The 27,746-nt window shown below is 37.6% G+C and overlaps 1 protein-coding gene across 4 annotated transcripts in view; it reads left to right on the top strand.

Moving 5' to 3' along the window:
- Positions 1–27,746, top strand: part of Lrp2 (LDL receptor related protein 2) — a 193,938-nt gene that overhangs the window by 71,095 nt on the left and 95,097 nt on the right. For 2 of the 4 annotated variants that reach the window (XM_021727069.3, XM_021727033.3), the window contains exons 14-27: positions 2,345–2,547; positions 5,224–5,364; positions 6,932–7,135; positions 10,099–10,291; positions 14,542–14,667; positions 15,511–15,641; positions 18,134–18,271; positions 18,871–19,152; positions 20,613–20,855; positions 22,264–22,383; positions 22,492–22,608; positions 24,811–25,188; positions 25,645–25,659; positions 26,339–26,587. In XM_021727069.3, coding sequence (XP_021582744.2) covers positions 2,345–2,547; positions 5,224–5,364; positions 6,932–7,135; positions 10,099–10,291; positions 14,542–14,667; positions 15,511–15,641; positions 18,134–18,271; positions 18,871–19,152; positions 20,613–20,855; positions 22,264–22,383; positions 22,492–22,608; positions 24,811–25,188; positions 25,645–25,659; positions 26,339–26,587 — 2,540 coding nt within the window. The remainder of the gene's footprint in view (positions 1–2,344; positions 2,548–5,223; positions 5,365–6,931; positions 7,136–10,098; positions 10,292–14,541; positions 14,668–15,510; positions 15,642–18,133; positions 18,272–18,870; positions 19,153–20,612; positions 20,856–22,263; positions 22,384–22,491; positions 22,609–24,810; positions 25,189–25,644; positions 25,660–26,338; positions 26,588–27,746) is intronic. The other 2 variants (XM_040294432.2, XM_040294431.2) reach the window with 1 other exon arrangement.

Raw genomic sequence — 27,746 nt, 5'->3', positions numbered from 1 at the left:
GCCCTGGTTCAATTCCTGATTACCCACCCCCCCACCAAAAAAAAAAAAAAAACCCAAACCAAAATAAAACCCATTTCTGATTCCTGGATGAACTTGTTATTTTCATTTACTCCTGAGACCATTATTTTTCTGGGTTCCTCATACTTTGTTTTCCAAAAACCACTGTATCTTTTTAGTTTTTTAAAATTAATTAATCTATTTCAATTAGGTATATATGACAGCAGAATGCATTTTGATTCATTGTACGCAGTTGCAGCACAACTTTTCATTTCTCTGGTTGTACATGATGTTGCATTGCACCATATGTGCAGTCACACATGTACCTAGGGTAATAATGTCCATCTCATTCCACCATCTTTCCTGTCCTCATAAGCCCTTCCCACCCCTTCCTCCCCTTTATCCAATCAAAGTTCCTCCATTTTTCCCATGCCTCCCCAACCCCTACCCCGTCATGGATCAGCATACACTTATCAGAGAGAACATTTTTTTTCTTTCTGGGATTGGCTTACTTTGCTTAGCATGATATTCTCCAACTCCATCCATTTACCTGCAGATGCCATAATTTTATTCTCTTTTAATGCTGAGTAATATTCCATTTTGTATATATACCACAATTTGCCTTTTAGTTTTTAAACTTTCCCTTGATAAATAAATAAATAAATATTTATTTATTGTTAAATAAAATAATGTTAAATAAATAAATATTTATTATTTATTTAATATTATTCAGTGGGTATTAATTGGATTTTACTTTACTTTTATATATATCAAATTTTAAGGAGAAATTATTTTTATTTTTTATTTTTGTTGTTGTTGCTGTTCTGGTGCTGAGGATTATACCTAGGGTCAATTCATGCTAAGCCACAGGTATTCTGCAAATAGACCGGTCAATTTAATTTTTACAAGTGACCTCATTGTTTTTTCACTGAAAGGAATATTCTGGTTATTTTTTCTCTATTTTGTAAGGATAATATCACAGTTTGCCACTGGATTACATATTCTTAGAAAAAAAATCTCTTCTTTTATAAATGAAGCTATTGGGTTTTAATACTATGACTACCTGTCACTAAAGGTTGCTGTATCCAGAACATTAATTTAATGAGAAAGTATTAGTCAACCTGATGTCTTATAAAACCAATTGGGAAATTTGCTTAAATGTTTTTCTCTTTTCCATGGGGGCATTTTAGCATTATACTCAATATTTTTATGCTAAGGTTGAAGTAAAATACAATAGACAAAAATCAGTGGAGTTTCAGAAAGATCTGAGTGTTTTGCTGGCTGTGAAGAAACACCAAAGAAATATAAAAGCTCGTGAGCACAGCTGTAATCACAGAGTCATTGCCTCTGGCTTTGCCAGCAGGTGGCATTCAGGGTTCTAGAATTTGCCAACCAAAAAAAAGAAAACCATTCTCTCATTTCAGTGTGCCATGTCATTATCAAGTGTTTCTAAGTGTGTACCAACTTGTCACCTTAGCCAGTTTTAGTGCCTCCGATTCCTTTCTTAGAGCCCTATTATGCTTTTTAGCTTTCAAGGGCTGCAAATATTTTTCTTTCCTTCCTTCCTTCCTTCCTTCCTTCCTTCCTTCCTTCCTTCCTTCCTTCCTTCCTTCCTTCTTTCTTTCTTTCTTTCTTTCTTTCTTTCTTTCTTTCTTTCTTTCCCTTGAAAGAAAGAAAATAAGAGTTTTTCCTCAGGAATCATCCTTCTCTTCATTTTGTGCATGTGTCTAACTGATTCATCACTTACATAGAGTTAGTCATGGCAGGTGCTATTGATTTCTTTTCCTTGCTGGGCACCTCTTGCTTCTGTTTTCTTCTTATGCAGCTCTGCGCATTCTGTGCCTCCGTTACAAGTATGATCCATGGATAGTTTCATCAAACTGGGGGTTTAACTCTGCTGCTCGCCATTCCGTGTGCTAGTTGCTGAGAAACGGTCAGTGCAGTTATAGGAAGTATTTGTTGGGGACATCGTCCACTGGACTTCTCACCCTTATTATACTCTTTCACCTATGGAATTTGGAATGTTCTTTTGCATCTTACCTTTTATAGGCCAGGCAACCTTAAAGGAATGAAGAATTAGTGAGAAAACACTAATTTCACCTCAAAATCTAGAACAGCCTAGAGGATTGACTAGGACTAGGATTCAAACCTCAATGGTCTTTACCAAGAAGCAGTATGGAAATCCTATCAAATGTAAATGTAATTTCACATGTATCTTTCTGTATATTCTATTATTTCAACAATAAATTATTTAGCTTTTTCAAGCATTTAACTGAACTACCTACACCTTTAATGAAAATAAAGCAAAACAAAAAATTGTGTGATGTCTACATATCTTTTGTAACAGGAAGACCGTAGTTCATGGAGGCTCCATCATCCCTCATCCCTTTGGAATAAGCTTGTTTGAGGACCAAGTGTTCTTCACTGACTGGACCAAGTTGGCTGTAATGAAGGCAAACAAGTTCACAGACAGCAGCCCACAGGTGTACCATCAGTCTTCTCTGAGGCCCTATGGGGTGACTGTTTACCACGCCCTCAGGCAGCCCACTGGTAAGCCACACAATAGTGGTGAGACCCTGTTTGGTACTAGATTTGTTAGAAACATTTTTTTTCCAAAGCTGTGGAAGTTAATGATGAGAGATCTCCTCCTGGGATCTGGGTGATATTCTCAAACATACAGAGGATTATCTAGAGTATTAAACCCTCAGAAATTGACTCTGCAGATCATGGGCTTTCAATGAAATTAGAATTAAAAGTACTGAATCTAGAGGAAATTTAGAGATTCATTTAATAGATGTTTACTGGCCCCTGCAGGGTGCCAGGTCTAGGTGCTGGGGATCTAGCTATAAACAGATCAAATCCAGATACCTATGTTATGGGGAGCCACTTCATAAAACAATCAAATCAAGGAGAGCTTTATTTACCTGGCCAGGGACTGTCACCCACCCATAGAGACTGAAGCTCTGTGGGAGAGCAGCAATTTCCTGGCCTGTATCCTGGGAACTTAAAGAGGAAAACCACAACTCAGGGGCTTTCCTGAGCATCATTCAAGCAAGCCAATCACAGAAGTTAAAACAATAGCAAGCGGGACCTGAGAGCCCTAAGCAGGACTAGAGTTTTCCAGTTAGCAAGCAAGCAAGTAGAGAAGCTAGGAAAAATCAATCAGCTTGTAACTCAGTTAACTACATCTTGGGTCTGAGCAGGTGTTAGACAGCCATATCCTGAGTTCGAGCAGGTGGTTATGTGGGGGAAAGAATCTACTTCAAAGTCTTGGGTCACCAAGACTACCATATCCTGGGTTGAGTACATTTTGTGGGGTACAAAGTACAGAAAACAATATATTATAAGAAAACAGCTTTCATTTCAGTTTCTCAGAAATAGTTCTTGTAACAGAATTTTTTATAGAAGGCAACAAAATGGAGTCTTAGACCTGTTTATGACAGTTCTTGCTTATAATTGTCTTATCTCACTTATTATGTCTATTATATATATATATATGTGTATATATATTTTACTAATATATAACCTATAACTTACACTCTTACTGATTTTATTGATTAGTTTAGACCACAACACCTACCCTCATTCTACTGAGAGAATTTCCTATTTCAAAACTCTAATATTATAGTTAAGGAAACAGAGGCCCCATAGAGGAAAATAGCATATTCTAAACACTCATTTTGCATAGCATGGGGTCCATTTTATTTCTTCACTGTTGTATACATATGGATCTGTTCTTTGGTTTGTATTGGGTCTGTTATGGTTCAACTGGGTTTGGTGTTTCTGATTGGTCACTTATTAAAGAAAAGAAATATTTTGATTCAGACACTATTTATTTTTTTGTTATTTTATAATAACTTTGTTTGTGTTTCAGAGTTTTGAATTGAGCTTTGACATGTCCATTTGAACTGTCTATGGCTCTTCTGTATTTGTTTGTGGATCATAGAAAAGAAATACACCAAAACTAGACTAAGTTGGTAGAAAGCTTAATGTTGGTGAACGGTAATTTGGAGAAATACAGATTTGTTTTCAAACTCTCATATTAAGTGATGAAACTGTTTAGGATGGAGAGAGACAACAGGCAATTAGGTTGCTTTAAAAATATACTAGAATTGAATAGATATTGAAGATGAATAACCTTTGATATCTTCATCCTGGGAAAATATATCTGAAAACATGTTGGAAATCTCAATTTGGAGTACTTTTCAGACTCAATTTATAAAGCTACTAATTTCACATGTGCCTTTACCCAGTTTGATCATCCAGATTATTTCCCCAAATAAATCCACTTGAGAAGAGAAAGAGACCATTCTGAAGAATAAGTCAAAGGTTCAGAAGACAATTTAGAAAGTAAATCTGAAAGTTTTGTCTGTGACAGTCTTGTACAGTGTGCAGTGAGCTTCCCAAGGTTACAACTTGAAAGATGGCTTTGGGAAACATAAACTAGTTTCGGAGGCAGACACATAGGGTTTTGGAATCAGGTCTCGATTAGAATTAGCTATTTAGGCATGAATAATCTTGGACAAGTTGTCTAACCTTTTAGAGACTTCTGTAAAATTGGGGTAATAATGTTTACTCCTTGGGGTTATTGGTTATTTATTGGAGTTTTGTACAAAATAAGTACCCATTGAGTAATAGTTACTTATTATATTTTATGAATGATAAGGATAGTACTGAATTTTTTATTTTAAAAAAATTTGGGGTAGTGCTGAGTGCGGTGGCACAACTCAGGAGGCTCAGGAGGCTGAGGCAGAGGATCATAAGTTCAAAGCCAGCCTCAGCAAATTAGCGAGACCCTATCTCTAAATAAAATATCAAAAAGGCCTGGGGATTTGGCTCAGTGGTTAAGCACCCCTGGGTTCACTGGTACCAAAAATAAACAAACAAACAAACAAAAAAGAAAAGAAAAGAAAAATTCAGGGGTGGGTAGTTAATTCTAATCATTGAGGCTAGCAGACAGACCTTATAATTACTGTGGGAAAAGAATCCCATGGTTATCCAGTGGTGGGAGTCCTGATTTTTGTAATCACCAGTTTGAGAATGGACAGGAGAGCAGTGAAGTTGGGAGGGTTTGTGCAGCCGGATGTGGTAACCACGTCTGGAGTGATGACTCCACAGTGTTGCAAACCCATCACTGGGTTCATCTACAGGGCTAAAGTGGCTTCACATGACTTGGAGTGTTACATCTGTCTAATTGTGATTGAACCCTGTGTATTTCTCCCCCAGCTAGCAACCCATGTGGAGATAACAAAGGGGGCTGTGAGCACGTCTGCGTCCTCAGCCACAGAACCGATAATGATGGTCTGGGTTACCGTTGCAAGTGCTTATTTGGCTTTGAGCTGGATCGGGATGAGCGCCGCTGTGTTGGTAAGAAATCTGTGTTGGTGGGTCCTTCTGGCAGGCAGCATCAGGGTAGCCAGACAGCTGCTGCTGCTGGGCACTGGGCCAGGTCTCTGTCTGACTAATTCACTGCAAAAAAAGCTTTCTCTAGCCCACAGAACAGCTTCTTTGGTAGGCACCATGTTCCCTGTACATAGAGCTATATTTGAAGATGTAAAATTCCGTCTTTCCTTTAAATCTTCATCTAGGATTTTCTTGGTCTTCCTTTCCTCTTTGTTTCCTGAAACATTCATCTCTTTTTACTGTGATTTCTGAATTCCATGTGACTGCACTTGGTGTTCTTTTCCATACTATGTATACTGTTTCCAATTCTTTTTATTTTTCAGTACTGGGGATGAAGCCCAGACTCTCCTGTACTTTAGACAAGTGCTGTACCCCAGCCTACCATTTCCACTTTAGACATTAGCCTGAACTTTGATGGGAAGGGAGGTAGCCCATCCCTTTTATTGACTTCTCTTAGACCACCACATATGGCCCTTTGAGCCAGGTAATCCCACCTTAATCTCATCTGGCTTTATTGCTGTATCCAAAACAAACTCTTAGGCTGGCTCAATTTCTCATGAAATTTTTCATTTCAGTTCAAACTTTGATTTTTACACCTGCCTCTCAGCTCCTGTTTCACTCTTCCATTGAAGCTTTCCTTTCTTCCTCTTGGATTGCCTGCAGGTCTCCTCATTATTCACCCATGGCCTAGGCCCTAACCAACGAACGATGAAATACGTGACTATAATATTTATTTCACTTCACCTTTTGCAATTCTCTTTTCATCTCTGATAAATTCTTGCTTCCTGGATGGTCTTTCTGGAAGCTTCTATGGACTTTTTAAACTTTTAAATTCTAACTAAGATAAATTTGTTAACATTGGGGGTAGTCCTAGATTCAGATAAAAATCTCCCTCATTTAAAAAGCCATATGTATATAACTTTTATCAGTAGTACATTGTCTAATGATTTTGTTTTTAAATTCCTTTTTGCAGTTATTATGTCTTGGCTATACTGCCTTTATCACTGTCTTTTTGAATTCCTGGTGTACTGTCTGTCTCCTTCTTGGCTTTTAATAATCACTTCTTCTTACCCCTTTCCTTTGTTCCTCCTCTCCCTCACCTTGTCTCATTCCATTGATATTGATTCTGTTTTTCTTTCTGATCTTGACACCCCAAAAGCTGCCTTATGATTGTTGGTGTCAATTTCTGTCCAAAGGTCATTCCACCTGGAGGATTTTGATGGAATTACTGTGGAGTTTAGCAAATTCTATTTTAAAATTTATAGTATGTGGACACTGCTTTTAATGCCAATAAACCCTAAAGATAAAGTTCTCAGGAAGAAGTTTTGAATCCGTGTATCACCTTTATAGTTGCTTTTTTCTTCTTCTTCCCTTCCATTATTACCAGCTATGGTTTTCACAAATTTGTTATGTTTATTTCAAAATTATATTTCATGATGATAAAGTGTCTTTATGAACAATGTGATTTGTCTGGGATTTGGTGAAGGCAAGAACCATGCTGTGGCTGACTGTGCTGTCCTTCCTCCTACAGCTATTAAGAACTTCTTGATCTTTTCATCTGAACTGGCTGTGCGTGGGATCCCATTCACCCCCTCCACCCAGGAGGATGTCATGGTTCCAGTGACGGGGAATCCTTCTTTTTTTCTTGGGATTGATTTTGATGCCCAGGAGAACACAATCTTTTTTTCAGATACATCAAAAGATATGATTTATAAGCAAAAGATTGATGGCACAGGTAAGAAAATGTGTGTGTGTGTGTGTGTGTGTGTGTTTGTTATTTTCAGTAATCATACAAATAATTCATTCAGTTTAACTTTTAAGATCCACTTTTTAAGCAGGATCTTTATTAGGTTTGATAAATACTTTTTGGATTGAGAAAAGAAATTTGCTTTTTTTTTTAAATAAATTATGTTGGAAACAAGCACTTTTCATTTTCAAAACAAGTTATAAGTGATGGTGTATTTTAATAATGACAATATTAACAGGAGAGGAAGGTCAAGTGTCTGGAAACCCTTAATAGCTTAAGGGTTCTTCATATTGGAAGCATTCAGATTGGTCCAATGGGATAATGTTTCTTTGGGGATACTGGCCTACTTTTGTGCCAATGGCTGAACTTGGAATGACAAAAATTTCTTAAAAAGTGAATTATGTGAGATTTGGATTTGTAAATCCATACTTAAGTTTTAATTGATTAAAATTCTGTTAAAATTTTTATAATGGTCAAAGAAGACAGATAATTTATGGTCAGCCACACTTTCCTTTTGTGTATTTTATTTGGTTAATGGCATGATCTGTTGATCTCTATAGCTGAAATTAAAAATTAATCTGAAATTAAAAAAAAAATATTCTCTTTTTCTACTGACTTTGCCCCATTAGGTATACTTGTCTTTTTCTTTGTTAAAAATGTAGCCCATTTGCCAGTGCGTATTCCTTTCCAGTGACAGCCCTTTCTCCTTCATTTATTTCATGGGCTTCATTTATTTCTCCTTCATTTATTTCATTGGTTTGCCCTTTCCTGTCCCCTCTTCTGACTCCTCACCTCAAAATCTATCTGCCCATCACCTCCCTGGAACCCCTCTCATCTTGTTCATCTCTTTGTTGCTGAACTAAATAATTGTCTTCAGTCCTGTTTTGTGTTCCAGTAACCAGCATTACTGAGTCTCTCTGAGTTTCTGACCTTGCAAGATTGTGAGGCTGTGCATGTCCTCTGTCACCCACTTCCTTGGTCAGCTGTTCTTTGATTTCAACCCTAGAGGAGTTGATCTTAGCCTACCTCTTCTCCATCATCTTGGATCCCATGTTTTCTAGTCCCTATCTTTGATTCTTTGGTCATCTTCTCAAAACTGTTTCGTTTCCTTTCATTTCTTGTCCATTCCTTCTTGTGTCCCTTAGAAGTCTTTATAATTTTTTTTTTAAGAGAGAGTGAGAGAGAGAGAGAGAGAGAGAGAGAGAGAGAGAGAGAGAGAGAATTTTAAAAATATTTTTAGTTCTCGGCGGACACAACATCTTTGTTTGTATGTGGTGCTGAGGGTCGAACCCAGGCTGCATGCATGCCAGGCGAGCGCGCTACCGCTTGAGCCACATCCCCATCCCCCTTAGAAGTCTTTTGTCCTTTGCCTGTCCTAACATTAATCTCTGGAGTTCAGTATTGGTCTTTTTCTTTTTTTCTGCATAATGTCCTAATGTCTAGGTGTTTGATTCCCATTTGTGCATTAGTTGTTAAATTACTGTGGGAGCCTTTTTGCAGAATGTTGAATAGTCGAGTGTCTTCCTAACCTGGGGAATGAAAGGCAGGCCTGGGCAATCTCTCTGAGGTTCAGATCCAGGCTGCCTCTTCTAGATATCCACAACCAGTTTGAAATCAACATGGCCAGTGGACCCCTTCATCCCACTCTTCCCAGACTCTCTGCCTTAGAAGAAGGGTACAACTGCTTGTTCCTTCCTGCCTCCGCACAGCCTGGATTTCCTGTGATCTTCTTCCTCTGCTTTTGTTTCTGTTACTAACCCATTGACCCCCATGCTCCCCATGGAGTTCTCAATCTCTCTCCCTCTCAGTCACAAGGTTTGCTCTCCTGTAGCCCCCAGTTCCCTGCTTCCCTTTGGAGGAACTCTCCATGTGTCCCCACCGTCTGTACTCATGCCATATGCCAGGAGTCTGTGCTGGGCACCATCCTCGGCATACCTCCATCACAGCACCCAGCACTCTATTATTTCTGCCTCTGGGCACAATTATGTCTTCCTCTCTCCCATCTCATTATAAAGTGCTTTGAGGGCATCTTTCTAGATGCTTTACTTCTCTATGACTCACTTTCCTCATCTATAAAATGGACAAAATAATGCCTACTTGATTAAGTGGCTGTGAGGATGGGTGAATCCATAAAAAGTCTTTTTTTTTTTTTAATCAATTTCTGGATCATAGTAAATGCTCAATTACCGTAAGCTATTATTAGCAATATTATGTTACCTAAATACCTAATATGTTGTCTATCTCACAGAGGGCTTTATTTTTATGATTTGCTGAAACAGTGACAGAAAATACTAGGACTTTTTTTTTTTTTAAACTGTAAAATAAAGATCTAATTACCTATTCTGACTGAGATTTTCTTGAGTGGAGAAAAAGAAAAGAAAGAAGAGAGGGGAAAAGCATAAATATTTTTTTCAGAGAGGAAAGTGGTTTCTTTTCTCCTGTACCCAGTTCTGATTTCCTTCCTGGTATCTTTGCTGGTCTTTTCCAAACTTGGCAACTTTGTGGTTGTGAAAGTCTGTTGAAAGACTGGTGAGAGGGTTGGGCGGTAACACCTCCGGTCACCCCCTGGTTGTACCTGGCAGTATCAGCTCCTTGGAGCCGTCTGGGGGTGGTAGTAGGTGAACTCAGGTATCTTTTTTTTTTTTTTTTTTTTCTGATGTTCTGCAATGAGAATTTTTTTTCCCTTGAAGTTTGAACAAAGGAGTGAGTCCAGACTACACCACTCCTGGTTATATTTATAAGTATCATATCTATTCTTTGAGATCCAAACTTTGGGGAATGAATAAATTTGAGGTTTATCTCATGTTGTTGCTCAGTGTTTTTTTTTTTTTAATTTCTCATGTACCTGAAATGTGCTCTGACTGACACAGAATTTAAATATGCAGTAATAGGAAAATTTATGTCTTATGTGATATACTTAGTTTAAACCATGTCCATGTTTGAACTTACAGGAAGAGAAATTCTCACAGCAAATAGGGTGGAAAATGTTGAAAGTCTGACTTTTGACTGGATTTCTAAGAATCTCTACTGGACAGACCCTTCTTATCAGACTGTTAGTGTCATGAAGCTTGCTGATAAATCCAGACGGGAAATCATTGAGAATTTAAATAATCCCCGGTCAATTGTGGTTCATCCTCTTGCTGGGTAAGTATGTGCCTGTTTTTCTAAGAGCTTGAAACCATGCCTCTTTTAGTCATGGAAAAGTGATGTCCTAGGGGTTTTTGGCAAGTTTAGTAAATATAAGGTTGAACCATGTAACTTGAAATCACCTTAATTTTTCCTCCTTTAGCATAAGCTTAAGTAATCATTTTATTTCCTTCAAAAAACTATTCTCAGTCTCAGCTTCCCTGGTTTGTACTGGTGTGGTTTTTTCATGGTTGCAGAGGACCATGGTTGTGGTACAGATTTGTTGGGGAAGGAACAAGATACACAGTAGAGTTAGGAGGAAAGACTCCAATTCTTGCCCTGTTTTAATGAATTCTTATGAAATGTAACAAAACATGCTTAATCATTCGGTAGTTTTCAGAGTAAGAAGTTTTCCAGATCACAGGCAGTTTCATGTCATTGATGGGGATCAGAGAAGAAAAGACAGAACAGTCCACAGTATTCCTTTTTGGTTCTTACCGTTCTTTTAAAATATGTTTCATACAAATGGCGCTGGGAAACTGGATATCCGTATGTAGAAGAATGAAGCTTGACCTTTATCCCTTGCCCTTGTAAAGTCAACTCAAAGTGGATCAGAGACCCAGGAATGAGAACAAACTCGGTAACTGCTAGAAGAAAATATAGATCCACCACTCCAAAATGTAGGCTCAGGAACTGACTTTTTAAAAATCATAATTATTTTAAAAATCATGATTATTTGTAGATGACATAATACCTTTATTTAATTTATTTATTTTTATGTGGTGCTGAGAATTGAACCTAGTGCCTCACACATGCTAGGCAAGCGCTCTACCACTGAGCTACAACCCCAGCACCAGGAAATGACTTTCTTAACAAGATTTCTAAAGTGTAAGAAATAAAACCAAAAATCAATAGATAGGATGGCATCAAACTTAAAAACTTCTGCACAGCAAAGGAAACAGTTAAGAGTATGACTAGATAGCCTACAGAATGGGAGAATGTCTTTGTTTCTTGGATAGGGCATTAATATCTGGAATATATAAAGAACTCAAAAAGCTTGACACCAAAAAAAAAATCAAATAACCCAATTAATAAATTGGCAAAAGAACTAAACAGATACTTTTCAAAAGAAGAAATACGATTGGCCCAACAAATATATGAAAAAATGTTCCACATCGCTAGCCATCAGGGAAATGCAAATCAAAACTACATTGGGTTTCAACTCACTCTAGTCAGAATGGCAATTATCAAGTATACAAATAATAAGTGTTGGTGAGGATGTGGGGAAAAAGGTACACTCATAGGTTGTTGGTGGGACTACAAATTAGTGCAGCCACTCTGGAAAGCAGTATGGAGATTCCTCAAAAAACTGGGGTGGAACCACCATATGACTCAGCTATCCCACTCCTTGCTATATATCCAAAAGATAGCTATAAAATACTAGAGGGATATAGCCACATCATTGTCAATAGCAGTACAATTCACAATAGCCAAGCTAGGGAACCAATCAAGGTGCCTTTCAGCAGATGAATGGATAAAGAAAATGTGTGTGTGTGTGTGTGTACACGTACACACACACACACACACACACACACACACACAATGGAGTATTACTCAGTCATAAAGAAGAATGAAATTATGACATTTTCCAGCTAATGGATGGAACAGGAAACTATCATACTAAGTGAAATAAGTTAGACCCAGGAAACCAAAGTTTGAATGTTTTTATCTGGTCTGCAGAAGCTAGTCCAAAATAAGGGTCAAAAAAAGAGAGAAAAAGAAAGAGAAAGGTAAAAGTAGGGACATTCCATCATAATAGAAGAAAGATCAGTAGGTTAGATGAAGAGGACTGTTTTGGCCAGCCTTTTTTTCTGCCGTGACTAAAAGACCTGATAAGAATAATTTTAGAGGTTGAAAAGTTTATTTGGGGGGTTCATGGTTTCAGAGGTCTCAGTCCATAGACAGCCAGCTTCATTCCTTGGCGCTTTAGGTAAGGCTGAATATCATGTCTAAGGGAAGCAGCTCACATGAGTATCCGAAAGGTGGTGGGGGGGGGGGGAGAGAGAGAGAGAGAGAGAGAGAGAGAGAGAGAGAGAGAGAGAGAGAGAGAGAGAGACACTAAGCTCAGCTCACCAAATATATACCCCAAAGCCATGCCCCCCAGTGACCCACCTCTTCCAGCCACGTCCTACTCACCTTCAGTTACCACTCAGTTAATCCCTAGCAGGGGACTAATTCACTGATTAGGTTAAGGCCTCATAATTCAATAATTTCACCTCTGAATGTTCTTGCATTGTTTCACACATGAGCTTTTGGAGGGCACCACACATCCAAATTGTAACAGGGACTGAGGGGGAGGGAGAAGGGATGCTATAAGGGAAGAACAGTGAAATGGACCTGACCTGACTTTCCTATGTATATATGTGATTATGCTACACTGAGTCCCATCATCATGTACATCCACAAGACACAAATTAGATAAAGAAAACCTAAAGGTAAATAGCAGAAGGATTAGTAGAGTAAAGGGAAGGGAACGGGGAGGGAGGAGGTGAGGGAGAGGAAAAGTACTGGGGATTGAATTAGAACAAAGTATATTCCACCCTAATGTTATATATAACTAAAGAGAACTAATAAAAAGGGGACCAAGGATGGGGAGGAGGGGAGGGCAAGAGAAACGACTGGGGAGTAAAGGTTCCAGATCACGTTGTGTGCATGTTTGAAGATATCATAATGCATTCTAATTTTATGCATAATTATAATGCACCAATTAAAAATAAATAGGGGGAATAACAATAGAGTAGAAGAAGGAGATCATGGAGGGGAGGGGAAGGTGAGAAGGGAAAAGGGAAGTACTGGAGATCAAAATGGAGCAAACTGTTTTATGCATTTATGAATATGTCAAATGAACCCCTCTATCATGTGTATCTATAATGTAATAACAAAAAGATTTTAAAAATATGTTTAATAGCTGACATGATTGTTTGCAGCAAGGTAGGTTGTTGTATTTGGATGGAAAAAGAGCAGTGGTCATTCACTGAAGCCCGATTCATTCATGTAGTGAGCCCTTAACATACATACTCTCATCTAATCCTGAAACCAGTTTGTGAAAAAGTATGTATAATGCCCATGTTAGGGACTTGTGGAGGACTCAGTCATTGCTGAGAGTCAGTGTTCATACTCCAGCTCTATTCTATGTACAGCTCTGCCTAACCCAGGTCTCTCTGCCACCTCTGCAGTATGCACTTTATGTTTTTATTTTCTCTTTGTAAAACAATATAAGAAACATACTTTAAATCTGATATCATTGATAAGAAATTCTGTGGTCCTATAGAGAGGTAAACCATAGATTTTTTTCTAGGTGAATTTATCTTAACTAACTCTTTGGCATGTGGTTTTGTAAAGTGGTTAAATTCTTAATGGCTTTTTCATTTAAAATGATATGAGAGGCTGGGGCTGTGGCTCAAGCCGTAGCACGCTCGCCTGGCATGCGCGCGGCCCGGGTTCTATCCTCAGTACCACATACAAACAAAGATGTTGTGTCCACCGAAAACTAAAAAATAAATATTAAAAAATTCTCTCTCTCTCTCACTCTCTCTTTAAAAAAATAAATAAAATAAAATAAATGATATGAAGTCACATTTCAGAAAGTCACACTTTGGAAATGACTAATTTTGATTCCTAGGGATTATATGAAAGAAGAAAGGATTTCTTTCCCTCATAGACTTACATTTTTTTCCCAGTCCTCATAATAAAAACAAAAAGATGCTTTGAGTATGATATTGTTTGAGTATTATATTGATTTGGATGCTTTTCTTCATCTGGGATGAAATATTTTTATTGCAAATTTATCAACTCCTTATAGAAAAATAATAGGAAGTAATCTAGTAGATCTAGTGGGTCCTGGATGTTTAATCCAAAGAGAAAGAGAGGATACAATCTACTTTATTGCTCATGGTGGTCTATTATTTTATTTCAATAACATGGAGTATTGGGTGACAATTGTTTTAGGTTTTAAATTCTAGGACAGTGATTTTCTGTTTTGGATGTTTATTTTAAGACCCTGTGTGTTTTTCACTTTGATTACATATTGATAACTGTACTTTTAACTAAGAATTATACTAGTTATACAATAGTCTGTTAAGCTTCACAGCATATACAGAAAATGAAATTAATTGCAGCAAGTCTCTAGAAAATTTGTTTTTGTGAAATCCCTGAGTCATGTAATTTATCCCTCGTTAACATCCATGATTTATTACCTCTTTTTCCAGGTATATATTCTTCTCCGATTGGTTCCGTCCTGCTAAAATTTTGAGAGCATGGACTGATGGATCTCACCTTGAGCCTATAGTGAATACCACTCTTGGATGGCCCAATGGATTGGCCATCGATTGGGGGTAAGTAGGAATCACCCCATATCATTCGTTACTGAGTTCCCACTTAGTGCAACACAGATATAAGGCAAAGTGGGGTGCCATGATGGAGTAAGGAAAAGCACACTCCATGTCCTCAGAAACTTTTTAATCATTAATTGAGATGGGAGGAGGATGTTAAATGATATAAGAACACAAATGTGGTTGGCCAGTTACTGGTGGGATGAAAACCAATGCTTTCATGAATTTTCTGAGGAAATTTCTAGAAGCAGCAGAATGACAGGGAATAGTGGAGGGTCGAGAGGGAGGAAGTGAGTCCCAACCCTATTAGTAGTAGAATAAGGATTTGATGAAACACTGGTCATGTGTAATTTCCTCCAGGGGTGTCTTGAGGATAGGAAAATTTTGAAGTCAGTCAACAAATGTGTATTTGTTTATATGCATTTTGGGAGAATTTTGAGGTATGAGATATAGTTCTAGAAAATTGATGATCCATCTAGGAATATGGAAAAGGAAAATATAAATTAGCTTATGAATATGATATGCCAAAGTAGTTATGGGAGGGGAAAAAAGGAAGAAATATATTTAGCCTTTTAAACATAGGTGATATTACCAATATTTTTCTTAACTTATGGATTTTACAAGGAGAAAAATAAAATCCCCACTCAAAGATAGCAACACTTCAAGTTTTCAAAGATAGTTAATTGAAAGTCATTTGATGAAAGTAGCTCTCCTTTTCTGAGAGACGTAAAACTTTATCAAACTTTGTTTGATAAAGGTGTTGATTGAGCATTTTGATTTTGAATTCCCTCAGGGTGATCTGCTGGTTTTTGAATAATGGATAACTTAAGTATTTTATTGTTTTAGTGCTTCACGATTATACTGGGTAGATGCCTTTTTTGATAAAATTGAGCACAGCACCTTTGATGGCTTAGATAGAAGAACTCTGGGCCATATCGAGCAGATGACACATCCATTTGGACTTACTGTCTTTAAAGGTATGTTTTGAATCAATAAAAAGTGTGTGTTGTTTTATACTTTGCAATTCATAACAGTAAAACCATTCTCATTGGTCTCTCTCACAATTTCAGAAAAGCTTTAAAATACAAAAAATTAAAATGGTGCTATTATATGTAGACAAAACAGTTGGTTTGTTGATGGAAAATAAGAGTTTTAGAGTGTGTTGCTTTGGACACATTTAGATAAGAATGTCGATAACTTATTTAGGCATAGCACTTTGTAGTTTACACTTCTACAATTCCTGAGTATGTACTTACATAACTAAGTTTCACGTGAAGAAATAGTAAATCACTGCCTCATTGAATGATTTAAAGTCATTCAAGAATTAGATAGCAAGAGTTGTTTGTAGGAACTATTATAGGATTTCATTGTTCTCTGTTTGCAAGAACCTCATCAGAACCTTGTAGAAAAATGATTACGTATATCCATTGAATAATTTTGAAGCTTGTTCATCAAAATGTTGGATCATTATCTTTGTTGTAGAGAAATGTTAGGGTACTACTTAAAAAAACAGAAAGACATGGTTATGTCTTCAACACTCTTTCCAAAGAATATTCATGTTACTAGTAGAGATTGCTGGGAAGCTTGGGATTCTGGGAAAACACCGCCACCATGATCCCAGCCAGTGCTTCAACCGTCCTTCTCTCAGCTGCCTTCTTGAGTATAGGCAAGCTTCTCTGAGTTGAGCTGCTGGGGATAAGAGTGTAAACTTGCACCATGAAATGGCTAGTTTGTTTAGTTTTGAAAACAAAGCTCTGTGGATGGCTGGATAGCTTGTGTACTTCACACAACTGTTAGGCCAAGAGTGAGGAGAGATTGATGTCTATTCTGGTTATGCATGAAAAACCATAACCAGTTCAAAGGGTGACACTATATAGTGACTACCAAAGGCCCTAACTATATGCTAGTTTTGAAACTACTTTGAATAATCAGTATAATCCTTTAAAAAAAAAAACCTAGACATTGGCCATAAATCAACAATTTTCTCACGTGCATAGAGTGTGGAATGAAGAGTAAATATATTGCATATTCCACCCTGCTGTCTGTTTTATCTTTGGAGTGTGTGGTATTTAAAAATATTTAAGACATGCTCTTGTGAGATTTTTGGTGAGATGAGTCAATTATAAATAGTCACCCTCTCAAGTATTTACTCCCTTTTCTCTAATGATATCAGATACATGCTATTTGCTGCTATATAGGAATATTATAAGAATGTTGTATTCTCTCTGCTCTGTGCTGAAATGTTTTGGGATTGAATAAAAATGCAATTTCAGTACCTTTTGGTTTCATCAGTATGAACAACAACTTGAGTGCATCCCCATGAGAACAACATGACATTCCCCAAATAACGAGAGCAGTTTCTTCCAACCCTGGCTCACAGGGTGGATCTCTAATGGAAAGTTCTTTTGTTGTGTCATATCGTGGACATTATGCCCCTTTTTACCAACAGACTAGGTCTTGTTGACTATACATTGCACAGGACTGAAAGTTTGATTGAGCTCCTAATCTACTTAAATATGTTATTATATATACCTCCTGAATGGTGGGACTGACTTTGTCATGGAAAAAAGATTTAGTGAGTCCAATAACTGATTGGTCATTGATTAGACCACAGATAAGGAAAATTGATCTCATGATCAAATTTGTGGCATCTTAAATGTTTTCTAGTTAATTGGAATTTTCAACGATAGCCCAAGAGAAAATCCATGTTGATTCAGTTGTTTCTTTTGAACACTGTTGATGTCTATGTGTTTACTTCTTTGCTTCAGTAGTTAGTATAAAGTGAACATGATTAAATTTTTGTTAGGTTAAAATCTTATGCTGCCTCTGTTTTGCCATTCTGAGCACCATGGAACATGGATGAGGTTGCAGGTATATGCACCCTTATGTTGATATTTTTACCAATCCTCAAACATACTGAAAGTTCCTCTTTGGACTAGATTTGTACTTTTCCTTCTCAATAACTTATTAAAGTTGAACATTAAAAAATTAAGCATTCTCATGAAGACATGGGCTACAGAATTTTGGACTTGGAAGGGATGTTAGATGTTGTCCGTTGTCTTCACTTAGTTAAGTATTTTGCTTACCCACTAGGCAACTTAATGTTGGGAGAAGAGCCTAGTCTTAAGGGGCCTCATGTAGAACATTGAGAATAAAAAAAACCTTTTTCCTATCAAAGTTTAAATCTAAATGCCATCATAAAATTTCATGCATACTTGCCCTGAACCTGACCATGATATTAATAAAATGTAGACTTCCAAAGAGCATTTATAGAGAATAACTGGTCATGGAAAATGGTTACAGAGACAGATTAGAGATATTTGTGGGAGAAGAGTCTTGGAATTGTGAGAAGCATTACAAGCCTATTGCTTTCTCTCAGAAATTTATTTATAAGTAAATTAATTTCCTAAGTGATTTATTTATAAGTAAGTGATGAGTGAAAATACAAATCCTCTGTATTCCTTTTTAGATTACGTGTTTTTTACCGATTGGAGACTGGGTGCAATTGTTCAAGTCAGGAAAACTGATGGGGGAGATATGAGGGTCATTCGAAGTGGCATCAACAACATAATGCATGTGAAGTCATATGACATCAGCATCCAGACAGGTGAGTGAGCTTGTCAAGTTTTTTTTTTTTAATATATCCATATAAAAAGTACATCCATATCAAATATGGTGACTCCTTTTTGCTTTAAATACTTATTAATATAGCTCTTGATAATTCTATATTCCTGTCACTCTTTAAGTCTCTTCAATTCTGAAAGTGTCATTGAGAAATATACATTTTTAGCACTTTTCTGTTTTAAATAGAAATTTTGACCTTCCTTCTCTCAGCCCCCTTCTTGAGTGTAGACAAGCTTCTCTGAGTTGAGCTGCTGGGGATAAGAGTGTAAACTTGCACCATGAAATGGCTAGTTTGTTTAGTTTTGAAAACAAAGCTCTGTGGATGGCTGGATAGCTTGTGTACTGCACACAACTGTTAGGCTCCTATCTACTTAAATATGTTATTATACCCTGCTGTTTGTAGCAGGGTATAATAACATACTTATTATGTTATTACTTCCAAGAGGATGCTTGCTATGTTTTAATACTGGGTATGAACAGTGTTCTTTCCTGTTTGTGTGCCTTCATGAATCAAACCTGTGATCAATGTAATGGGCATGTGCAGAACTTACTCTGTCAGGGCTTTGCATTTTCCATTTTCAGGATCTAACTACTGCAGTCAACCCAGCCACCCCAATGGCGATTGCAGCCACTTCTGCTTCCCAGTGCCAAATTTCCAGCGGGTATGTGGGTGCCCCTATGGAATGAAGCTGACTTCCAATCACTTGAATTGCGAGGGAGACCCGGTCCGTGAACCACCCACTGAGCAGTGTGGCTCTTTTTCCTTCTCCTGCAACAATGGCCGATGTGTGCCCAGTTACTACCGCTGTGATGGAGTTGATGACTGTCATGATAACAGTGACGAGCATCTGTGTGGTGCATCTAGTAAGTAGCTGTGCTCGGGAGATATTTCCTGAAGAAGCTTAGGTTATTTATATAGGAAAAATATCTTTTAGAATTTCAGATTCTTAACATGTACTCCAAAGGCTTTTAGGAAGCTAAGCAATAAATGCCTTTCATATTATGTCACAAATAGTTTCCAGCGTTGATTTAGATTATCTTCAATAAATTTGTTTGGATATTAGCTCTTTGGACCAATTCAGAGTCATTACATCTTGATAAGCACTCAAAAAGTTGAGTCAGGATTAGGGATCTGGCTTAGTGACAAAGCACTTGCTTAGTATACATGAGGCCCTGGATTCCATACCCAGCCCCTGCCCCCCACACAGTTGAATCAAAATGGATATAGCCTTTAGTATCTGAGAAAATATTATCACAATGGGTACTTGCCATCATAGTCTTTGCAAATGTCATATGTTATATTTCTTTTCCCCACCTTTTGGAGTAACATGAATTAAGGGTGAAATGATGGTGGTCTTAACCTTTACCTCTTATTTGCTGGTTTTCTAGTCTTTGAAGTTTGAGGTTTAATAAAATGCTATTACAGAAGGCATATGTATCCCATTGAAGTTTTAAACAACAAAGTTAGAGGACAGTTTAAATTTTAGAAATCTCTGTGAAGGTGAGACCAATAGTAATAGTAACCTGTCTTTTTGGAGAAAAAGAAGAGTGCCAGAATTGAAAAATAGAAGTGTTCACTTGTGCAGTTTTTCTGGAATTTCTGAAAGTTTCATCTTTCTATGAATTATTTTCCTGCTTCTCAGATTGTCCATTTGTACTTGGATATTTTATCTATTTCAAGGTTTCTGTAGACTGAGTTTGAAATTATGATTAGAGGAAGTGAAGCTTCCTTTAGAAGTTAAAGATGTACCTATTGACCACATCAACTACAGCTTGGATCTTAGGCAGATTTCTTTTCTTTTTTTGGTACTGGGGATTGAACTCGGGCACTCAACCACTGAGCCACATCCCCAGCCCTATTTTGTATTGTATTTAGAGACAGGGTCTCCCTGAGTTGCTTAGTGCCTCACTGTTGCTGAGGCTGGCTTTAAACTCATGATCCTCCTGCCTGACCCTCCTGAGCCTCTGGAATTACAGGAGTAATTGCCTAAGATCACCTGGTGATCTTAGGCAGATTTCTAAGTCTCTCAGAGTCTCAGTTTTCTATATTTGTAAACTGCAGATAATTATACATACTTCATAGTATTGTTGTGAGAATTAAGAGAGGATATATATATCCTTACAGATATACAAACATAAACATATTAAGTGTACATATAGTACTTAGAGGATTTTGATGATTAAAGGTTATCATTTGATGCTCATCTCTCCGTATTTTGTATAATGCTCTCACTGAAAAAGGAGAGCCTTTGGCCCACAAGGCAAGAACTCATGTAAAATGCTGGAAAAGCAAATATCTTCATGACCGGTTCACTGCTTTGCAGATAACACCTGTTCGCCCACGGCATTCACCTGTGCTCATGGAGGAGAGTGCATCCCTGCACAGTGGCGCTGTGACAAGCAAAATGACTGTGTGGATGGCAGTGATGAGCAAAACTGTCCCAGCCGCGCACCTGCTTCCTGCTCGGAGTCCTACTTCACCTGTGATAATAATCTTTGTATCCCAAGGGACTGGCTCTGCGACACAGACAATGACTGTGGGGATGGATCTGATGAGAAGCACTGCCGTAAGTTTTGCACGAGCGTCTCTTGGTTGGTCAGCTAGTCGGTAGACCAAACTATTTTCATTGTTCTTTGGGCACTCTTATTCTGTCTGTCCCTCTGTGTATCAATGGGCTGTAAAAATTAAGGCATGTACCAGAGTCCTAAAGATCTTAAATTCTGTGGAAGAAAATGGGCTGTTCTCTCACGCCAAACATTCAGATAGGACCTGAAAAAAAGTGGCACATACCTATACTCCCAGTTACTCAGGAGGCTGAGGCTGGAGGATCTCTTGATCCCTGTAGTTGATAACAGCCTGGACCATATAGTGAAACCCTGCTGAAAAAAGAGTCCCTCAACTAACTATTCAGATATTTAAAGCAAATTTAAGAAATCATATAAACATAACCAGACACTTGGCAATGGATTTCTTGGATATTTTTGTTCTCGGTTTTAGTTTTTCCTTGGACATCTCAGTCAGGAGATCAAATGGTATAGAGCTGTATGTGGTATTGACTTGTACAAATTCACCCTTTCAGCTATCATTTGTAGAATAGCTGCTAATGTTATATATAGTGTTTGTCCTTAGACTGTGGTAAGGAGAATCATAGAAGGCAAAGACACTTAAAGCAAGGTAGACAGTTAGGAGGGCCTTTGAAGTGGTAGATACAATTCTTTTCACTTGATGTAAGGCAAAAAGACAACAGAATAATAAAGGTGTACAGAAAATTTAAATTTCTGGTACTCTTACCTACCTGGTTTTCCTCTTTCCAGTTCTTACCCTTTTAAGTTATTGTTCATTTGCATGTCTGCAATGATAATTTAAGGTGAAGCAGAATTTACTCTCCAGAGTAAATTCTAATCCTGGTTGTGTGATTAGGCAAGTCAGTTTCCTCTTGGAGTAGATGAACTTTAAAGTCCCTTCTAGTTTTTGCATTCTATTCTAGTTTCTGCATTTAGCAAAACTTGAAGGTGTTTTAACAAGGTAGGACCCTGGTTTTTGTAATTGTTTAGACTTTATATCAATCCCAGTCATTGTGATCTGTCTATACACTGAAGCTATTGACATGTGGGTTGCAGTTCCCATGTTGCCTCCTTGGGCTCCATTGCTTAGCTTCAGTCGAGTCACGGACTTAACAGTGTTTGTGAGATGTGGTGGCTGTCCAAGCCCTTCATGTTTACTTGCTAAATGTAGTCAGTTTTCAAGACGCAATCACACTTTCTGACTCTCCTCTGTATTCTTTTAATTTTTGATTCCAAAAATTGCCTAGTTTTAAAAGTTCTCATGTTGCTGACTCTGACAATGGGGTTCATTTGACAGAATCTTGAACCCACGTATAACCGAGAAAACTTGTGTAGCTTCTTAGTATTTTTCGATTTGGCTCTGGTACATGTTGAACAGTAAATAAACTTACTTGGCTTTGTTTACATTAGAAACTTCCGGGACATGCCAACCTAGTCAGTTTCGTTGCCCCAACCATCGGTGTATTGACCCATCTTATGTCTGTGATGGGGACAAGGACTGTATTGATGGATCTGATGAGGTCGACTGTGGTAAGTGGATTGCTTTGCTTCCCCCCCCCCTCAGTGTTTACAGAAATCTCAGTGTTTGGTCATTTTCTCTCTGAACTAATTTCTAATGTTTTTCTCTTCCATTGTTAGTATTAAACTGTACTGCTTCTCAATTCAAGTGTGCTGATGGGAGTAAATGTATTAGCAACAGTTACCGTTGCGATGGTGTTTTTGACTGCAGCGATAACTCTGATGAGGCAGGCTGTCGTAAGTACCACCCACCCAGTGTGTTTCAGACAGGGGTCATGTCATTGTTACTTGTTGATGCCACTGCACATATTCTCTATTCTGACAAACTGGAGGGCAGAAATCCTGAACTGAAAAATATTCTTAAAACAATCAGTATTGAACTACAATGAAATTGCCTAGGCCTTACAATATAATGATTTATCATTAGCAATTCAAGTGGGCACTTCAGATAGTTTTCCAGGTGGGTTAAGCATTTCTTAGATATTTTTGTTCTTGGTTTTAATTTTTCCTTGGACATCTCAGTCAGGAGGTCAAATGGTACAGAGCTGTTTGACTTGTGCAAATTCACCGTTTCAGCTATCATTTGTTGAATAGCTGCTAATGTTATATGTAGTGTGGTAAGGAGAATTATAGAATTATAGAAGGAAAAGACACTTAAAGCAAGGTAGACAGTTAGGAGAGCCTTTGAAATGGTAGATAAAATTCTTTATTATTATTATTATTATTATTATTGATTTTTAAATTCTAATTTGTTATATATGACAGCAGAATGCACTACAATTCATATTATACAATTTTTCATATCTCTGGTTGTATACAAAGTATATTCACACCATTTGTGTCTTCATACATGTACTTTGGATAACGATGTCCATCTCATTCCACCCTCATTTCTATGCCCGTGCCCCCTCCCTCCCACTTTCACTCCTCTGCCCTATCTAGAGTTCATCTATTCTTCCCACGATCCCTGCCCCACTATGAATCAGCCTCCTTATATCAGAAAACATCAGAATTTGATTTTTTGGGATTGGCTAACTTCACTTAACATTATCTTCTCTAACTCCATCCATTTACTGCAAATGCCATGATTCTATTCTCTTTTATTGCTGAGTAATATTCCATTGTGTGTATATACCACATTTAAAAAACTCCATTCATCTACTGAAGGACACCTAGGTTGATTCTACAATTTAGCTATTGTGAATTGTGCTGCTGTAAAGAATTATGTGTCTGTATCCCGGTAGTATGCTGTTTTAAGTCCTTTGGGTATAAACCAAGGAGAGGGATATAGCTGGGTTAAATGATGGTTCCATTCCCAGTTTTCCAAGGAAGAAGTGGTAGAAGTGGTAGATGCAATTCTATGGAGGTTTAGAGAAAAGAAATTCCTTCTAGTCAGGGGATTCAGTGAGAATGTTATATAATATAAAATCTATAGTATTCACAGGCTGGAAACCTAAAATAACATGATTTAAAAAATTGCCTACTGATCATGTTTAATGAATCTTAGGCTTGTAAAAAAATCATCAACGAGTTGGTCATTTGCATGAACAGTGGTGTTTTGGACAATAGATTTTCATTAATTTTCCTGAATTAGGAAGGAAGTGTATAAATCTATGGGTAAAAAGGAAAGTTAACTAAAATGCTTACATACTTATTATTTGTTTGGCAAGAAAATATTCCTCAATCTCTAATTTTCCTATTGCACATAGAAAACATGGAACTCTCTGATCTGTGGGGAACTGCTAATTCCTCTGACTTGCTGTTGCCTCATGAAGTTCCTGGGAGGAAGCTTGGGTTTAGCTTTAACAAATAGGGAAGCCATTGTTACCTATGCCTCAAAGATTGCTTGATAAATAGTGTAAAGTTTGCAAAGAATCAAGCATTTACTTAATGCTTTTAAGTTTACTTAATGTGTGCTGGTTTCACTGGATATAGAGTTCATTTGAAGGAAAATTAGAACATTTAAACATATGATATTAAGCATATAAAGTTCAATGCAACCATAGCTATTTAAGCTCTATTGAAATGCTATGGTGATTTTAAAAATTTTAAAAAATTTGTTCCCTTTAGATATACATGACAGTAGATATGGTGATTTTTTTTGATAGAGAGATGGAAAAATTATATTATTGAATCTGCAACTGAATGAATATTATAAATGCAGGAAACAGAATGTTCTTTTGATTCAGGTACTCATCTTCTATTCAAAAATTGTGCATCCTGTACTTTGTTGTCATATCCACTAATCTGACACGTAGAAATATTTTATGTACCACAGTGTGGGAGAAGATCCTCTAGCATTTCAGCTTTTACTACTAATTGTGTCATAGTTATTATTCTACCCGCTATTGATCTAAAACAGCATCCTGTGAATCTTGGCTATGGAAGGGGTGATAAATTGCATTCACAAGCTCGTTTTTCCCCATGTGCTTCTCCTAGCAACCAGGCCTCCTGGTATGTGCCACTCAGATGAATTTCAGTGCCAAGGAGATGGTACCTGCATTCCAGACACCTGGGAGTGTGATGGGCATCCAGACTGCACCCAAGGGTCTGATGAGCACCGAGGCTGCGTCACCAAAACCTGCTCTCCGTCTCATTTCCTCTGTAACAACGGAAACTGCATTTACAAAGAGTGGGTCTGCGACGGGGACAATGACTGCAGGGATATGAGTGATGAGAAGGACTGCCCTACTGAGGCCTTTCACTGTCCTAGCTGGCAGTGGGAGTGTCCTGGCTATAGCATCTGTGTGAATCTGAGTGCACTGTGTGATGACATCTTTGACTGCCCCAATGGGACAGACGAGTCCCCACTTTGCAGTAAGTTTCCCAACCGCAGTTTACTGGACGTGAATTCCTTCTGAGCAGTAGCCTGGTGTGCCTTGCCATTGTCATAGTCCCTATGTAGCTTTCAGGAAGGGATTTTTAGTTTCTCTATGACTTCAACTCTGTGTAGGGATAAATATAATTGAATTCAAATAAATCATCACTGGATAATATTTCTCATTAAAACCTTTGCACTTGGCTATGTGTTTTTCCTTATTTTCATGTCACCATTTAGAAAAATGAGGCTGAGTGAGGTCATTAGACTGTCAAATTAAATTTGATTCTGTTGGTAATGTGCTCACGAAATTTTCTAACTTCTGTATTTTCTAATTTCAATCAGAACTTGCCACAAAACAAATGAAGTCCAGCGATTTGTGTTTGCTGTGATTGGCATGTGATCCTAATTTCTGTCCTTTCTTTCTTTCCTATTTAATCAATGCTCACTCTCAGATGAACCGCAGCCAGGTATGATTGTGAAGTATCTTAGATTTTTATGATTTCATATGTGTTGTGTTTGTGCTGAAAATGTTCTAATTTTTGTGACTTAACCCTGCTAGTGCATGTTCTATGTCATGACTCTTATAAATAAGTTAGAGTTTTTATGGAAATAGAGGGGGTTTGTATCCCTAGGCATGTGACTTGTCTTTAGGTGGCTTCCAATGTTGCTGTTTTGGCCCTGTGAGTAAGGAATGACAGTGTATTAGTGGATCTGTGCTGTCTAATATTCTGTTACCTTTACCCTTCAATTTGTTTGTAGATTTTCTAGCCTTTTCTTTTAAAATATTAAGTCCTGTGTTGCATTTCTATATAGATAGAAGAATTTCAGAGGCAGCAAGTGTGAAGTGATGATTCTTTGCATACATTATCAATGACAACCATATGTCCCCAAGATTCTCTGATTGCACTAAATGGAGTTATGCTGGTGGTGGAGAAAGTGATCCTAGTCCAATGGATAGTAAATCCTCAGGCAAATCAGAGCAGACCTGAATAGCCTGTGGAGTTCAACCAAGTCAATGTTGTTCTTAGCTCTGATCTGGGCATCACATTGAAGGTGGAATGGGTCTAGATGGCAAATATTACATCAGAGAGCATCAAGGAAAGATTTCTGACTTTTTCCCTTTGTGATTCTCTTTCTTTATTCCAGATGAGGACACCTGCTCGAATTTCAATGGTGGTTGTACTCATGAATGTATTCAAGGGCCTTTTGGGGCTAAATGCATCTGCCCATTGGGGTACCAACTTGCCAATGATAGTAAAACCTGTGAGGACATAGATGAATGTGACATTCCAGGCTTTTGTAGCCAGCACTGTTACAATACGAGAGGTTCTTTCCGGTGCTCTTGTGATAAAGAATACATGTTAGAAGAGGACGGGAGGACTTGCAAAGTTACAGGTAATCATTGAACTTATAAATGAGCTAACTCCATTCTGTTTAACTGTACGTGCCAGAGCTTATGATCTAGTGTTGTGCAGAATCATTGGATAATGTTAATTAGGAGTCAGACCAACTTGAATCCTGAAAAGATTTACATAATGTCTTTCAACCTCAAAGTCTTAATGTATTTTGGAAAATAGAGGTTAAACATTTGTAGGTAGAAAATCATCTTTTTTATTATTTAAATATTTGTAGAACATTTTATTTATAAAATATAAATTTTTAAAACATGTTTTAAAACAAATTATACTTAAACATCTTTTAAAAATTTGTTCTTTTTAGATATACATGATAGTAGACTGCATTTTGATATATTATACATACAGAGAGTGTAACTTATTTTAATTAAGATACCATTCTTGTGGTTGTACATGATGTGGGGTTTCACTGATTGTGTATTCACATTGGAACATAGGACAGTTATATCCTGTTCATTCTACTCTTTCCTCCTATTGCCTCTCTCTTCCCTTCCCTTTCCTTTGTCTAGTCCAATGATATGCATATATCTTTACATAAGACTTAATAGATTCAGCAGTACTCATTAAGTTTCTATTTGATTAAAGTAGCTATACTGTATATTAGAATATTGATTTAGCTGCTTCCAAAGTCACCAAATGAATAACTATAAAACAAAATGAAAGCTTTTTTTTTTTTTAAACAAATAAGTAGGAGTCTGTAGGCAGTCTAGGGAATAGAGCTGGCCTGTTATCTTCATTCTGTGACTTTCATCCAGGATTTATTTTTATTTTTTGGCACTGGGGATTTAACCCAGAGGTTACTTTACCATGGTCTACATCCTCAACCCCTTTTACTTTTTATTCTAACTTGCTGAGGCTGCTTTGAACTGTGTTCTACCTGCCTCAGCCTCCTGAGTCGCTGGGATCATAGTTGTGCGCCACCACACCTGGCATGGATTCTGTCTAGGATCCAATGCTTTTGCCTTCTCTCAGAAAGTAGGAAAGGGGAAAACAAAGTGGAGGGCAAGTAGCTTCCTTTTAAGACTGTGGCCTGTGTCATTCTACTCACATCCTGTTGGCCAGAACTTAGTCATGTGGTCACTTCAAATTTCAGTGGAGGCAGAGACTCTGTCTAGCTGGGTGGCTACGTGCCAAGCTAA

Source organism: Ictidomys tridecemlineatus, chromosome 7, assembly GCF_052094955.1.
Source record: "Ictidomys tridecemlineatus isolate mIctTri1 chromosome 7, mIctTri1.hap1, whole genome shotgun sequence".
Classification (NCBI taxonomy): Eukaryota; Metazoa; Chordata; class Mammalia; order Rodentia; family Sciuridae; genus Ictidomys; species Ictidomys tridecemlineatus.
Note: the sequence above shows the minus strand (reverse complement) of the source record. Positions and strands in the feature narration are given on the sequence as shown.